Source organism: Pelophylax lessonae (genome assembly GCF_965119305.1).
Source record: "Pelophylax lessonae genome assembly, chromosome: 3".
Classification (NCBI taxonomy): domain Eukaryota; kingdom Metazoa; phylum Chordata; class Amphibia; order Anura; family Ranidae; genus Pelophylax; species Pelophylax lessonae.
In genome coordinates this window covers 355,907,930-355,925,277 of record NC_138770.1, presented here as the reverse complement: position 1 = coordinate 355,925,277, position 17,348 = coordinate 355,907,930, and the positions used below count along the sequence as shown (strand labels likewise).

Below are 17,348 nucleotides of genomic sequence, written 5' to 3'. Positions count from 1 at the left end.
TGTATTGTCCCTGATACATCAGTAACACTGACACTTGTGCCACTAATGCAGCACAAAGGGGTTAATTAACTGCCACTGGTCATTAATGTATCAGTGACCAGTACAATACATTAACCCCCTCATGCTGCATAATACAAATTGAGTCAAACACCAGTGATCAACACAAAGTACCAATGTGACCAGTACTGGGGTGACATCAGCACATCACTCCGTCAGCTGACGTCACCGCGCTTCTCGAATCCCGGAAGGACAGGTAGCTGCGATTAGCCAGCTGGCTTGTTTTGATCCTAATGAAATGACATGTTCTTCTTGCTATAAGTGCAATATTGTATACATTAAATACATTTTTTAAAGATTTTTAGACTACTACGAGCGAGACTTTTGTATTTTAGGGACCATCTGTGTATTTGTTTCCTGGATGGTGGGTCCATTTGCCATAAGAGGTTCCTGGGACAGTTAACCACTTCTATACCGGGCATATTTTGGCACTCTGTAAGAATGCTGAACTGCGGGTGGGGGGGGGGGCCCAGTTTGCCATCTTCGCCCTGGGCACCATATGACCTTGTCCCAGCACTGGCAGTGAGGGCAGGTGCCAAGTCCTGCTGGAAAATGAAATCAGCATCTCAATAAAGCTGGTCAGCAGAGGGAAGCATGGAGAACTCCATCATTTCCTGGTAGAGGGCTGCGCTGACTTTGGACTTGATAAAACACACTGGACCAACAGCAGCAGATGACATGGCTTCACACTGGACCTCATGCAACTTGAATTCTGTGCCTTTCCACTCTTCCTCCAGATTCTGGGACCTTGGTTTCAGAATAAAATGCAAAATTTTCCACAGTCCGTGATGATTTGGGGAGCCATGTCATCTGCTGATATTGCTCCACTGTGTTTTTTCAAGTCCAAAGTCAGCACAGGCCTCTACCAGGTAATTCTAGAGCACTTCATGCTTCCCTCTGCAAACCAGCTTAATGGAGACGCTGATTTCATTTTCCAGCAGGACTTGGCACCTGCCCACATGGCCAAAAGTACCAATACCTAGTTAATGATCATGGTATCACTGTGCTTAATTGGCCAGCGAACTCGTCTGACCTAAACCCCATAAAGAATCTGTGGGGTATTGTCAAGAGGAAGATGAGAGACACCAGACCCAACAATACAGGTAAGCTAAAGGCTGCTATCAAAGCATTTCTATATTAAAAATCATTTTTTTTATTGGTCTTATGTAATATTCTAATTTTCTGAGATACTGAAATCTTGAGTTTTCACTATCTGTTAGCCAACATCAACAACAATAAAAGGAAGGAATGCTTGAATATATCAATCCGTGTGTAACGCATCTATATAAAATATGAGTTTCACTTTTTGAATTGTATTACTGAAACAAAATAACTTTTTAATTATATTTAATTTTTTTGAGATGCACCTGCATATGCAGGCTTGTCTTTATGCTGATTCACCTAACTATTCTTAACAATTACTACAAGTCTAACAGAATGGAATTGTCTGGTTGAAACAGATTCTCTGCTGCTTCCAATGATATTTATTACAATTTTCCTGGTAGCCAGAAACCATGAAATCTCTGGTTAGGCTTTGGGTCACATAATAGATTTCAAGAGCAGATTAATTGTATTCATGGCATGTGAGATCTACTTTTTTCACAAAATAATGTGATTTGATGATTTGCTTATTCTGACGTGCTCTAGCGATTTCGATGAATTATGGGTTTTAAAATAAATGTATAGTGAGATATGAGGGGTCTTCAAAAAGTTTCCACACTTTTATATATGTATATAACTTAGTTTAAAAAAGTGCAGAAACCTTTTGAAGAACCCCTGTATTTCATCCTTTATTTACAATGGTAAAAAAACTATCAAAAAATTATCAATTAACTCTAAATTGATTTCTCAGTTTCTGGGAGATGCAGGAGCTGACAATTTCTGATATCTCTAGGGGATTCAATAGCTGAGATTACTGTGGTTAGGTTTCTAGGTCTGTGTAATTGCTGTGGCCATTATGAGAGGTCCCGCATACCCTATTAGGTATTTTTAGATGTATTTTATGGTAGAGTGTAACAGAGGTGCTGTAACAGCATGAGGTGGGCAGGATCACCCAAAACTCCAGAATAACATTTTGCTGCTGGAATATAAGACATTACACAACTGACTAAGCCCCCCAGCACCTACTTTTAACTAAATTATCAAAAGGACTTTCTGTTTAATGGTACTATGAAATAGATTAGGCAAATGAGGTTATGTTTTTTTCATCTAATGAATAACTGGTTACCCGTATTGCCTTCTTCCACACATAGGTGACAACTCCATCCTGCCACATGTGGGACCCATTCTGGCCACCAAACATAAGAGCTCCACTCTCCACACTCAGCGGGTTGATTTTCACAATTTTATGGGCTGGCTCCTCACTAGAGACCTGGAGATGATTGAGAGCTTGTACAAGGATACGAATGCAAGAGCTTTTTCCAGAGGCCGGTGGACCTGCTACAATCACACCTAAGGTTGAATAAAGAATCATAATTAAAACACACAATAGCTTTTATATAGCTTCTTCTTCCTGTCAGTATTTAATAGACCTTGGAACCCTGGTGCCTAATTTGCCGCCCTCTGGCAATTATTGTGCAGCTCTCAGTGACCCTGCACACAATAGTCACATAGTTACATAGATAGTCAGGTTGAAAAAAGACACAAGTCCATCTGGCTCAACCAATAAAAAACAAAAAACAGTAAAGAAAACCCAACCATACAATCCCATATACACAATACTATACCCACAGTTGATCAAGAGGAAGGCGAAAAACCCCAGCAAAGCATGATCCAATTTGCTACAGCAGGGGAATAAAATTCCTTCCTGATCCCCCGAGAGGCAATCGGATATTCACTGGATCAACTTTACCTATAAATATTAGTACCTATTTATATTATGTACACCTAGGAAAGAATCCAGGTCTTTTTTAAAGCAATCTAGTGAGCTAGCCAGAACCACCTCTGGAGGGAGTCTATTCCACATTTTCACAGCTCTCGACAGTGAAGAAACCTTTCTGTATTTGGAGACAAATCTGTTTTCCTCTAGACGTAAAGAGTGCTCCCTTGTCCTCTGTGGTGAACTTAAAGTGAATAACTCAACACCAAGTTCTCTATATGGACTGTATTTACACATGTTGATCATATCCCCCCTTAATCTCCTCTTCTCAAGAGAGAATACATTCAGTTCCTCTAATCTTTCCTCATAGCCAAGCTCCTCCATGTCTCTTATCAGTTTGGTTGCCCTTCTCTGCACTTTCTCCAGTTCCCCCATATCCTTCTTGAGAACTGGTGCCCAAAATTGAACTGCATATTCCAGATGAGGTCTTACTATTGATTTGTACAGGGGCAAAATGATATCACTGTCTCTGGAGTCCATGCCTCTGTTAATACAAGAAAGGACTTTGCTTGCTTTGGAAACCAAAGCTTGGCATTGCATGCTATTATTAAGCTTAGAATCTACCAGAACACCCAGATCCTTTTCTGCTTTGGATTCCCTCAGTTCTACTCCCCTAGTATGTATGACACATGCATATTCTTAGCCCCCAAGTGCATAACTTTACATTTATCAACATTAATCCTCATTTGCCACATAGTTGCCCAGTGAAACAGTGCATTGAGGTTGGCTTGTATGTTGGAGACATCCTGTAAGCAAGTTATTCCACTGCAAAGGTTGGTGTCATCTTCAAAGACTGAAATTGTACTTTTAATTCCAGGCCCTATATAATTTATAAAGATATTAAAAAGTAAGGGTCCCAACACTGAACCTTGGGGTACACCACTGACAACCTTAGACCATTCAGAGTAAGAATCATTAACCACTACTCTCTGAATTCTATATTTTAGCCAATTGTCTATCCAGTTTACAAACGGATCTTTCCAAGCCTGTAGACTTTACCTTACACATTAGCAGTGAGTGGGGAACTGTGTCAAACTCTTTTAAAAAATCCAAGTATACTCCATCAACAGCCACCCCTCTGTCCAAGGTTTTACTTACCTCCTTATAAAATGAAATCAGGTTTGTTTGACAACTTCTGTCTTTCATGAATCCATGCTTGCTGTTGCTTAAAATATTTTTTTCCACCAAGAACTCATCTATATTGTCTTTTATTAAACTCTCCAGTATCTTCCCGACTATAGAAGTTAAACTAACAGATCTATAGTTACTTGGCAAAGACTTTGATCCCTTTTCAATTATAGGCACCACATTGGCCCTACGCCAATCCAGTGGTACTATTCCAGTCCTTAGTCAGTGTTTTACTTACCTAGGTGCTTACCCTGGTCAGGAAAAATATTCTGTAGACTGGATTGCAGTATTTAAATGATTTTAATTTTTATTGCTGTCAAATCCTTTTTTTCTTATGTTTCTATGGTAGTTGTTGAGAGAAATGTCAAATATAAAATAAGTAATTTTAAAGTGGGTTACAGGAAGCACAAACGTAAAACCCACTGATTTTGAAGGGGCTCCAATAGCACTGATCTAGCAATTTACTTTAACATGCTTCTCTACTGATGCAGGGCCCCAGTCTACAAAAACTCCTATAGTATGTTTGGTCATGCACAGTCTCTGACCATCTCCTGTAGCATATACATACTTTATGACCATCTCCTGTTGCATGTCTGTAGCCTTTGACAGCTTTCTGTAGTGTTATATTCACTTAATATTATGTGTGGTCATTTTGCAATGTCAGAAGCCACTCTTGAGGCCCCTATTAAAAGTAAGTTAACCACTATTGACTTATACAATCTCAATGCTTTCATTTAAATATTGATTGTTATGTTGTCTCCAATGTTCTGTGTGTTTGTATTAATTTATGCATGTGTTTTCCGAGTCAGTCACCCAGGGGAGTAACATACAAATGCTTTGAACAACTATCAAGAAAGAAAAAGGTCTCACACAAGCTGGCAGCAATGTTTATTTCATTTAAATCACACATATCCACAATTGCTGTGCAAATATTACTAAAAACATTTTTATAGAATAACAAATATTGTTGTACATGCCTACCTGAATTTACAAGGGACAAACTGAAGAGCTGTTTTACTTTGTTCAACCAAGGTGAATGGGGAAATAATTTATTTTCATCTGCCTTCATCAGAATGGCTTTTTCTAATTCCTTTTGAAGGATTTGTCTAGAACCAGATGTATCGTGCATTCTTATAAAAACGTCTCCAAGAATTTGCTTGAACACTAAATAACTCTGTAAAGTATAAAAACATATTCTGGACATTGTTTCCAATAAAAAAGGGAATTAAAAATGAGCTACAACAATATCAAATAAGACAATGCTATTTTTAAGAGTTTTTCAGTTTAGAAAACTGCTGCAATGTAATAATTAGCTAACTCACACTTTTTAAGCAAACTTAAAACTGGGTGACTGCCTTTAGCTAAGAAAAACATGAGATGGTTCCTGCCTTAGACACTCGCTTTGCAAATAGTCTAAATCTAAAGAAAAAAATGTCTACCTTTTCATTCGAACTGAACACATGGAAAATATACTTTAAATACAGTTACCTTAAAGCAATTTATAGTAAATCTTTGTGCCAGTGCAAAGAACTAAAGAATGCATAAGGAAGTCAAAGTTGGACTTTTGCAGAACTGCTATCACACCTTAAAAGCAGGCCTGGACTGGGACAAAAAATAGGCCTGAGCATATAATCCACATCTATAGTATGAAAAATAAATTCTCTGCACTGTACACTTTAATAACATAATGTGGGACTGAGAAGATTTTAATAATTTTTACTAAAACAATAGTGACTGTGCAGGGAAGATGATTCTCAAAACATACTGTGAGAGGAGGACCAAGACCCCTGTGGGCTTATTGGCGGGTGGCAGACCTGATACATCTTTATTCCTTCTTCAAGTTGCCTAGGTTACCAACCTACTGTCCCTCCCTGAACACTTGCATCCTCTACTGAGCACCTACCTGTGTCACAGTCCCTCCCTGGAGGCCCGCACCAGACCCAATATGGAAGTAGAAAACAGAATCTGGCTATGCACATCGCTTAACAGATTCTGTTTTCTGTCTTCCTCCACTGAGTTTTTGCAGGCAGCTACCACTGAGCGCTAGCATCATGCTCCACAGTGAGGCCAAAGGAAGGACTGGCCTGGGAGAATTTAGAGAGTCCTGCTCGGTCAGTGTCACTCCCTAGAGGCCCACATGGCTTTCTGCAGTCAGCCCACGGATGAGAGCCAGGTGCCTGATATAGAATTGCATATTTTTTGTCACAGTTCTCACCCTCTAGAGTTCTCTGCCACATTAGCCAGCTCTTGTTAGGACATGTGGCCTGGCAGCCTTGGACCACCGGGTAAATGCTCCGTGTGCCCCATGGCTAGTCCAGGCCTGAGTAAATTTATTTAAAAAGTTAGGTTTGCATTTTTAGCCATAATGTATATGTATACTATATACACTTTCTGGGAACTCCGTGTTATTGCAGGCAATCTAAGTGTGGTAAAAGAAAATGCTGATGTTCACCCAATTTAGACCGCTGCCTAAAACAGTCAGGCCCTCTAAGTCCATCTGAAAGATAATAATAAGCACCTCTACACACTGCTCCGGTTTTCCTGGGTGACGGTAAACAAATGTATTCAAAAAATGTGTCTTGGCACCAAAAAAATCCCAATATATTTTGAATAGAATGAAATGTATTCAAAGCTTTATCAAAAGACAAATCATTTAGGAAGAAGCCCTGGGCCTTACAGAAAAAAAAAACTTGTAACCAGGACTGTAATATGTAAAGATTCATGCTTGATGATTATATTTACTGCTTGGCTCATAGTATGCTACTGAAGCCAGGATTACCACTGGCTGAAATGTTTCTTTCACTGACAAGATTGGGGTTTTTATTGAATAACACATATTCCCTTGCTGTTCCTATAATTGTATTGCCCTTTGCTTAGGTGTATGATGCAAGCCCACTGTTCTTGGTCTGAAATCTTTTGCTATACAGTTTTACCAAACGCTACTACTTACATCACCCGTCATTCGTGGGCCTAGCACATCTTGCAATGCGTCAGCTATGAAGACGTGACTTTCCTTCATTGCAACCAAAACAGGGTTTGAAGAGATTACTTTTTTATTCCTGTCTGTGCTGTTTCCAGTTTTTAGACTTGGCACAGGACCTGATATATACAAGAGCAGATATAATAAATAAATATGCTTACCATTAATATAGGATACTAATGTGATTACAATATTTATTTTAATATTTCAATTTAAGAATAGATCTATGTCAATAATGTCATAGCATGCATATGGCTGTGAATGAGTCAAAATCAAATGTTCATATGACTTGATTTGTAACTACAATTTCATTCCAAGTATCTGCAATGAGCCTGATGCATGCCTTACTCCTTGAATCAGATATAAAGAGCAATACATCTTACTTGTTGCAAATGCTGTAAGTTGCTGATAAGACATAGCACTGCTAGAGCGGGAGAGCCTTCCTCCTTCCAGCTCCATGCGACCATTAATCGTCTTCTCCATCTCCTGCCTCTGACATGCCCGGTATATGACTTCTACCATAGACTGGAAGCTGATGTGCCGGTGATATTCCTCTGAGCTAAGGTACCAACAAGATGAAGAAATACATCAGAACAGAACATATTACACAAATTACATTCTTAACCCCTTCCCGCCTAAGTATAAAACAATTTTTAAAGTGGTTGTAAAGCCTAAACATTTTTTACCTTAATGCATTCCTTGCATTAAGGTAAAAAATGTTTAGGTGTCAGCATCCCTCCTCACCACCTTTACTTACTTAAGCCCTCATTCAATCCAGCGCCATGCACTTTTGCAGCTTATCTCACCCCTCACTTCCAGGTCTCACTTGCTTTGCTGGGGTACCTGGAGCTATTGGCTCCCAGTGCTGTCAATCAAAGCCAGTGACGAAGGAGCAAAGGGCAGGGCCAAATCTCGCTGTCTGTGTCAATGGACACAGCAGCAGGGCTCGGGTATGAGCATGCACGAGTGCCCTCATGGGAAGCAGCTTCTCATGGGGGCACTGAACAGGTGGGAGGGGCCAGGAGTGTCGGCAGGGGACCCGAAAAGAGGAGGTTCGCAGCCGCTCTGTGCAATTCCATTACACAGAGCAGGTAAGTATAGGCATGTTTGTTATTTTTTTATTTTTTATTTTCATTTGCAATCATTTTTATTACGTTTTCATAACAAGTGAAACAATCACCATCAGAACCAAACAAATCAGGTACAAAGTGAAAATGGCAAACCATAAATAACACAAGCAACAAACGGTCTGTGAAACGAAGAAAGCACATGAGGCAGACATATTAAATGGGGATACATTACGTTTGCCAAGCAACCAACCATCGGAATAACTGTTCCCATCACAAGTTTTATTTTTTATTTTACCTTTACAATCACTTTAATGCCTAAGCCCATTTTTTTAACTTGACATGTGTTAGTAAAACTGTACATATCATCACAACTGCTTAGTGCATCTAAGTGGATTATACTTTGTTTTTTTCAGGACTAATTGGGCTTTCATTTAATTGTAAACGGTAATGGATATCTCCTGATTTTTTTTTTAATCTAAGGAAAACTGACAAAAAAACAAAAAATACTTACCTTGACCTCTGACCCTGAGCTTACACTAACATAACAAAACACTAACCCTGGGGCTGACCAAGATTAAACCTTGATCTCGGTATTTTTTTAATTTCATTTTTTTATTTATTATTATTTTTTACACACTTTATTTCTGTCTCTGCAAGGACAGAGAAAGATACAATGTATCTGTCTCTTCCATTCACAGAAAACAAAAGACACGGGGGCGGGCTTCACAGTGACTGACCAAACCTGTTCTCAAGTCCTGCTCCGTGAATATCCATATGTTAGTTCTATGACATTGCTGAGACATTAGTGTTGACTCTGTCTGATCATATGTGAGGTTACCAAGAAAAAATATCTTGCTGGTAGGACTGGAGGACACCTTTGAGTAAAACCGTCTTAGAATATTCATTAAATCAAAACAGGAAAGGTAGTACTGCGTCAACTGTGCTGTTGAGATTAGTAACTCATAGCTAGCAAATGTCCATGATTTGGAGGAACTGTCCCTGATTTGGAACAAAGTCCTTCTGTCCCTCTTTCCTCCTCAATTTTCCCTCATTTTGGTCAGATCTATAAAGTTCTATATAAAATGCACTTTTTATCCTTCAAAAAGTGTTTCCCAGTGCTAAACCTTTCATCCAATTTCCAAATTGTTGCAACTGTAAATTTAAAAAGCCAGTATAAAGGAATAGTAGTGGTAAAAAAGCACTTGTGGGTTTAACTAATAGTTTTTGTTGCATAATTGTCCTTTATGGGGGTGTGGCAGGGGGTGTGCCCTATGCCTACATACGTTTTCTAATCCTTGTCCCACATTCCCATGTCAAAAAGTTGGGAGGTATAGTAACTGCATAACCATAACTGCACACAGGAATTCAGAAAACTAACAGTTGTTCCTTGAGAAGCTCTGAGATGAGTTGTAGTCTTGTAGCGAGGATCTTGGAACCTTTAAAGCCAAGGCTGGTAAGTTTAGCCCTGAGAAGTGCAGTGTGGTCAGGAACAACCAGGGAGACAGCTCTAAATATGGCTTGTACATCCTTAGATAGATTCTGGAATCCTGATTTCGAAACAGTGAGAAACAGGCTGCAATTAGGGTGTGTTTCAACCTGCAAATACAAAAAAAAAACAAAAAAGAGGAATATTAACTGTTATGCTACTCTTCATGCCTCATTATTCACTTTCAGGTTATTACAAGGACAAGGGGGCTCTCTTTACGTCTGGAGTAAAAGAGTTTAAACTTGTACATATAGAACAGCTTCTTCACAGTAAGAGCTGCAAAAATGTGGAATTGACTCCCTCAAACTATTTTTGGCCAGCTTGGTAAATTGTTTTAAAAAAGAGCTGGATGCATTCCTAAATGCACAAAATATAACTTGTTTACAGGATGCCAGGGATGGGACCTGGACCGGAGGTATATTTCTCTACTGTTGGGTTGTGGTTCCTTTAGGAGAGAGTTCAATAGACATTTTTACTACACAGGGGTTCTCACCCAAGCAAGGTGAAAGGTTCTGGGATAGCCTGGTTGTGCAGAAGAGGACTGATTTCAGTACTCTTTGGACCGGTAGTCCTAACTTGGGACTTAAAATTCAGAGACTCTGAGTGAATTTGGGTGGGAAACAGCTTCCTGCAGCTTGTCCTGCACCCCTAAACAGATGGGAACCCTAAGCCCAAGTGTGGAATTTAGATACTGACAGTGAGCTATTTTGAGGGTCTTCATTATACCAGGACTATGGAGTGTTGGCTTTTATTTTGCTGAAGAAGGCTATTTGTGTCTTGTTTTTGAGAGACCAAAAAAGACTGTTTACTTTTACAAGAAGCGGCTGGTTGGCAATCTTGGGCCCTCCATGTTACAATTGGTGCTTGGATGCAGGCAATCCAGCTATACAAGTCGTCTGAAGTAAAAATTTATATTTAAAGTACCTATTTTTGCATTCCTGGTTCAGAGCAGCAGAAGCATTGCAAACCTCTAAAGGGTGGCATAGATGAGGTAGTCAAAGCACTGATGCAAGCTACAGTGGCCCAGAAGTAGGCCTCCATGGAAGCCAACTGCTGCCATGAGGTAGCCCAGGCATACCAGACCAAACCCTAGCACTATTGTTACAAGCTCAGCAGACACAGGCAGAGCAGTTGGAGGTGCAAAGGAAGTATTTCCAAGCTCAGTTAGACACACTAGGGCTAGTCATTTTTTACAAAAGCTAATATCCCATTATGTCGAGGAAGTCTTCATGACCATGATTGAGCATACATTTGAGAGAAGGGTGACCTCAGGACCAGAAGGCCTGTTCCTGTTCGGGGGGATCACAGAAGCCCAAGCTCAAGGGGGAGATCTTAACCCACCTCGGGGTGACTGTGGCCGTTCAGGGCCACCTGTTGAAATGCTGGAAATATCATGATGGCCAGTCACTATAATCTCAAATGCATGACCTTTTGTAGCCGGGGAGGTTAAAGGGACCACAGATCATAGAACAGGTTTTTATGGGCCACTATCTGTGCACACTACCTAATGAGCTGGAGCATTGGGTTAGCCATGATGGACCAACTGGTGGAGTTAGTAGAGCATTGAACCATGGTGCAGGATCTGCTGGTAACTGCCAAGCCACCCCAAACAAAGCAACCAGCACTAACTGTGTTCCAGAAATCTACAACGACATGAAAAAATGAAAACGTTCTTTTCTGGCGATGTCACTCCTGGGGCCATGTTCAGGTTCAATATCCACTGCAGGAGGAGCCCATTGAGGGAAGATCTACAAAGGCTGTCCTGCTACACCCAGAGGGTCTGTGCTGCCCACCCAGATCTGGTACAACATCTAGGTGAACCAACTCTTTGCCTGAGCACTACTAGACTCAGGTATTATGGTAACCCTTGTCCATCCCAGGGAAGCTGGGAAAGTGGCCCCTGTATCCAAGACCCTTCATGTAGTATGTACACACAAGGACACTTAAGAATAGCCACTGGTACTAGTGGCAACAACAATTGCATGTAGCTGGCTTTTACTTTAATAAGCCGTTGGCTAGTGATCTCAGGCCCTCCATAATACATTGGATATTAACATTTTTGATAATAACAGGGGGTTTATCAGGGTAAAGCACAATTACATTCAAGGGATCAGGATGAAATGTATCCCCGCACCCCACTGGAGCAAATTTGACCATGCCTTATAGGTTGGCTTGACCTCACTGAGGGCATAGGGTTCTGTATACAGAGGTTTTCTAAGTAGTTATTCTATTTAATAATTTTTTTCCATAGGTTGATCTGGATGGGATCTTTTTTCAACCTGTACGCAACTATGTAACTAAATGCCTGGATGATCCTTGAGCAACACCTTTCAAATCTGAAACTATTTCTATGCAGCTCAGGCCTTGATTAATGTGTGATGAAGCATAAGCTATTTTACAAAAGGAGAAGAGAGACACACCATAATGTTTTCCACTGCTAGGCTAGGAGTATACACATCTAAAGGAATTATGGGGTGCGTCCTTTAATGTAGGAAATATAAACTTACAGAACTATTGACAATCTTGGAAAAGCATATGGGCCAACAGGAGCAAGGGGAAAACTATATTTGCAAACTTGCTTTGCTTGAATGTATTAATGCCAAGGTGCTAAAAGTGCATTAACATTTTATACAGAATTACACAAACCCAATGCCTGGCGTGATCCTATTTTGACACTGTGCCTATTTCATGAGCCACTACATATCCCTTTTTGGTTTGAAAAGTTAGAATGTTATTATTATTATTATTTTGCAGGATTAATATAGTGCCAACAGTTTGTGCAGCGCTTCACAATATAAAGTAAGACAATACTATTACAATACAATAAAATACACAAGGTTTAAGAGAACATTACTCTAAGCTCCTTTGGGGTATATAAGCTGATGTGAAAGGTACCCGCTGGCAGTAAAGCAATGAATTTAATTTAATAACTATAAAAACTTTAGTTTTGGAATTTGATTTTAGTATTTCTTATTTCAATAAAGAATCTGTTGATGTATTACTGCAGGAATATAAATGAATACACTTGAAAATATAGACATTTTGTTTCCGTGTTTGCATTCTATGTGTACAATCACCCACTAGATGGGGCTAATAGCTTTGAATAATGTAATTACAACACAACCGCATGAGGATAAGATTACGTAATATAGAAATGCAAACAATTCCTCTGTAATGGTATGAGAAAAACACAGTCACTGATCAGATTGGCCTTTAAAAAAAATCAGTTAAATAGTTATGCAGTAGAAAGACCAGATAAGGAAATACTGTCTGCAAAGAATATTTGATAGCATGATTCATTCTCTGTAAACACTTCCAGACCTTGAATCCATTTTGTAAAGTGATCTTAGGTATCCTGGCATTGAATGAGTCATAAAGGGTCCGTGCATTGTGCATGAAGACAGACATGGCCTGCTCTGGGAGGAGGTGAAAATCATCAAAACAGCTCCAACATCCATCCTAAAAAATACACGGAAAATAGATTCATCCTGTTGCAGTTACGCTGACATTTTACTGCTCACTAAACTGTGATTCTAAAGGTAGCATAATATAGATGACTTTGAAACACACAACTAAAGACAACCCATGTGTGATTTTGCACAGTTTTTGTTCAGGCATTCAATCACACTCTTTGGGAGGAATGGTCGCCAGATCATTTTAAATTCTCAAAACTAAGCAAATGTTGAATCACACTTTTTGATTCAAAACAAATCACTAGTGCCATTCACTGTAGGCTAGGCCTGATTGATTAAGAGGACTGCGCAACTGTCCGCAGATTGTTTGCACCACTAAACATTACACTTCCACATTACCAAATAAATTAAAATAGGAGGAATTAATAAAAAGTGTCTGAGAAAAACTTTGTGTCAACTGGAGCGATTGTCCAAAACAGTCAATTAACTTTTAAATGTTCATTTTCTAAGCAGCGTTGAAAAAATAAAAGATATAAGCTGATGGGTTGATATGAACAATGGCACCAGTTGAGAACTAGATCCTTTTTATTAATTCCCTCGCCTTTGTTCTAAAGTGGGAAAAAAGTATGATATTAGCTTTTAAAGAAATATTAGCTAAACTGTTTTTTTGCACCCTTAAAAACAGCAGATCAGGGGTAGATAGGGGCACTCTTTGCATCTTGAGAGAAAGAGGTATAATCTCCATGGGGACCAAGGTTCATTTACAGTAAGGGCTGTAAAAATGTGGACTAGTCTTTGAAAGGATCTATTTCTAGCCAACTCGGTACATTGTTTTAGAAAGGACTGAATGGTTTCTGACTGTACAACATTTTATTGGCTATTAAATTTATAGGACATTTACTCTCCCTAAAAGGAGTGGGGGCATTGGTCTCCCCGATCTGGGGCAGTACTACAAAGCTCTCCACTTCCAGGGTGGTGACATGGTGTGCGTCACCTAGATCACAATCATGTGTAAAAATTCAACAAAGCTCCTCTCCAGTTAACCTCTCTGCTCTCCCCTGGATCCCACTCAAATATTATAGGACACTAAACAGACTTTCTACCATAGGCGCCATGAGTGAGGTCATTGTCTAGATATTTACTCAGAAGAGCCTATCCCTCCATCCTTCTTCTCTGATGCTAATTGTGGAGAACGCTCAGTTTCCATCGGGCATTGACAATAAACACTTCTCACCTCTAGCGGAGATGAGCTGTTCCTGGTGTGTACACATTCAGACTACACAGTGATGGGTGACTTTACAAACCTTATGTGAACTAGTGGATCCTCCATTGAACCCTTGAGATGCGTACTAAATCAGACATTTTCTGAATTCGCTACCTGCTCAGTGTCTTTACTAGACTATTAACCTCCTTTGATCCTCTGTGTAATGAGGACAATTTTGTACCCCATCTGCTTATCTATATGTACAAGTTCCTAAATGCCCCTCTGGAATACTGTCCTTCTGTACATTCCTAAATGGGAATCAGACTTGCAGATCTCCCTCTCAAAGGCACAAATCAAAAGGGTCATTCAACTAGCACACAGCTCCTCCATAGCCAGTCGTTTTCAGGAACAGGGCTACACATTGCTGTCTAGAATGTACACAATCCCAGTGTATTGAATAAATTCTATACCCATGTCTCTAAGATGTGTTGGTGGTGTCAGAGAGAACACGGTACATTGCTACTTATTTTCTGGCAATGTCCCTCCCTGCAACAGTTCTGGATGGGAATTAAGAATACTATCCTTCAACTTACATCAGTGGACCTCAGCACAGACCCCTTAGGATATTTACTACAACTCAACAAGGTACAGTACCTCTGCAAATTTAAAAGCACTCATTGACTGCCCACATACTGACTGCAACTCGTGCCTGCATTCCAGATTTATGGAAACAAACTTCCCCAGAGTCCCCACCAACCCTAGGTCATAGGTTTTACAAAGTGAATGACATTAAATCTATGGAATGCTTAAAACCCATGTTTCACAATGGAGAAGACAAGTTCTGGGTCACCTGGCTCTCTTGGATGGCCTACACCTGCTCCTCCCAATATATTGGGCTGATATCTCAGACTCCAGTTGGCCAGGGGACCTGATAATCCCCCAGCAAGGATTTAAACCTTGACCCAACTAACCATCTTCTGAGAACTCATATAAGGAGGGGACCAGGGGAAGATGGAGTGAGGAGAGAATTACCTCCCTCTGTCCCCGCCCCTGCCATCCTTCTTCTCTTATTCCTCTTACCCCATTTTTACCCATCTTTTCTTGGGTTTCCCAACTCTGTCCAAAATCTTCCTTTGCTTCCCCTAACCTCCGGTATGGAGGGGGAAGTTTGTAAAATGTTCCACATTGTGCAGTCCTGCTCGCTTAGTCCATATATGTCAAAGGAACAGTTGGAGACCACTGACGTCAGGCTGCACAGAATTTTTATTTTAGTATGTTATAATAACAGTTGGATGGTGTGGGAAGTTTTGTATGATGTGTTATATGTTCTGGGAGGACCCCCCTGTTGGAGGGGGTGCGCTCCAGCATCTGCACCGCGTACACCCTCCTACCCCCCCCTTTACCTCTGTATCTGGAAATTCAAGTGTTTTGGCAATCTGTATGTGTGACATTGGCATGCAACACTGGATATGTTGTCCTATTGTATATTGCACATTGTTTTAAATAAAAAATGTAGAAAAAAAATGTATAGGAAATAACACCCCAGAAGCTGATCCAGGCAGAATCCCATTGCCTATGGGGATCTGGAAGGAGCTTTTCCCATGTTACAGCAAAACTACATCATGTTTTGTAAGGTTTTGCAAATAAATAAATGAAGGTTCTGAGGAAACAAAGTTTCTATTTATCTTTGATTGGATTTAATGGATATGCTTCTGTTTTCAAATTGGCGCACACTTTATAAGGGCTTTTCACCTTTCTGAGCATCAACTGAAGGTTTAGGGTTCTAATGATGCAAGGTGTTTTACTTATTTATTTTTAAGCAATGGACATGTCTCTTTTTTATCTAACTATGTATCTATGTTACTAAAGTGTTTTCTAATACTGAGTTTGTGATATTCCCTCTTTTCAGAATGTGAACAAAGACAGATGGCAAAACAGTGCTCTACATGTATGTTTACAAAGCGATTGAATAAATATGACTATTTGCAGTATGTCTTATTTCTCACCTTTGAACCCAATAAATCGGTTGTGCTGTTTAATTTACAGAAAGGTAGGCTATCAGCAGTATTCGTGCATCAAGCTTGATTTATTGGGTTACAACTGTCATTTTAAATGGCAAGTTATAAAATGAAAACTTAAAGTAGAACTATGGCCTCCCAATAATAAGTATGTGCTGCAGCACCTAATTATAGGTGCCTCAGTCCCTCAGCTAAGTCCCACTAATACTAATACCTCTTGCATCTGCCAGTGAAGTCCACCAAATGCAGCCTCATGTGATGGTGCTGCATTGATGTTGCACTGCTTCTGAATTTAGAGCAATGTTACCACGTTTGTGTAGGCTGTGCCTGCTTGTACTACAGTGTGACGAAAACTGTTGCAGGGGGTTGCTATCATCGTTGTCACCACAGATTCACAAGCCTGTAGCTTGTCAATCAGCAAATGGCCACGGCTAGACCTGAACACTAATTTCTGGATCGACAGCACTGACTGTGCTGCCAAAAACTCCACTGCGAACTGCAGTACCTGGTGGGAAAAAGGGCAGGAGGAACTTGCTTACTTACATAGGCGTGCGCAGGGGGTGTGCCGGGTGTGCCTGGGCACACCCTAATCCACCCCATGCGGCATAGATTCCCCCTGTTGATATTTCACCAAAGCCCTCAAACTGGGCTCCTTCAAAATTGTAAAAAAAGAATAAAAATAAAAATAAACTACTGACACCGTCCACTGCCCTACTGATACCAACCTCTGCCCTATGGACAAGTCCACTGCTCTACTTACACCATCCACTGCCCTATTAATATTGTTCTTGTTTTAATACATTTGGGGTGCACACCCAAATGCAAAAGGCTGTGCACACCTATGCTTACTTAGGGAAGGTAAAGGAAGATGTTTGCTTACTTTATGAGGCTTGTGCATTACTTAGTAACTGGATTTGGAACTGGATTTGCTTAGACTGTCATAGAGGGGCCTTTAGTTGTATTGTAAAGTGCAAAAGTAAAATTACAACTAAAATCTTTCATTTAAGCTTTAAATATAGTGCAGGGAATGGTGCAATTCTCCTCCTGTTTGACTTTTTTATGGTCCATGCTTCCACAAGGAATATTCCTTTTAGCTAAATTCCCTGTTCCCTTT

At 40.1% G+C, this 17,348-nt stretch overlaps 1 protein-coding gene across 1 annotated transcript in view; it reads right to left on the bottom strand.

The window, feature by feature from the left end:
• LOC309549672 (dynein axonemal heavy chain 5-like) overlaps nt 1-17,348 on the bottom strand; it is a 303,485-nt gene that overhangs the window by 139,756 nt on the left and 146,381 nt on the right. Inside the window, exons 47-52 of the mRNA XM_082250083.1 lie at nt 12,921-13,058; nt 9,492-9,709; nt 7,427-7,602; nt 7,014-7,162; nt 5,045-5,237; nt 2,285-2,508 (exon numbers count right to left, since the gene is read on the bottom strand). Of these exons, the coding sequence (XP_082106209.1) occupies nt 2,285-2,508; nt 5,045-5,237; nt 7,014-7,162; nt 7,427-7,602; nt 9,492-9,709; nt 12,921-13,058 (1,098 nt within the window). The remainder of the gene's footprint in view (nt 1-2,284; nt 2,509-5,044; nt 5,238-7,013; nt 7,163-7,426; nt 7,603-9,491; nt 9,710-12,920; nt 13,059-17,348) is intronic.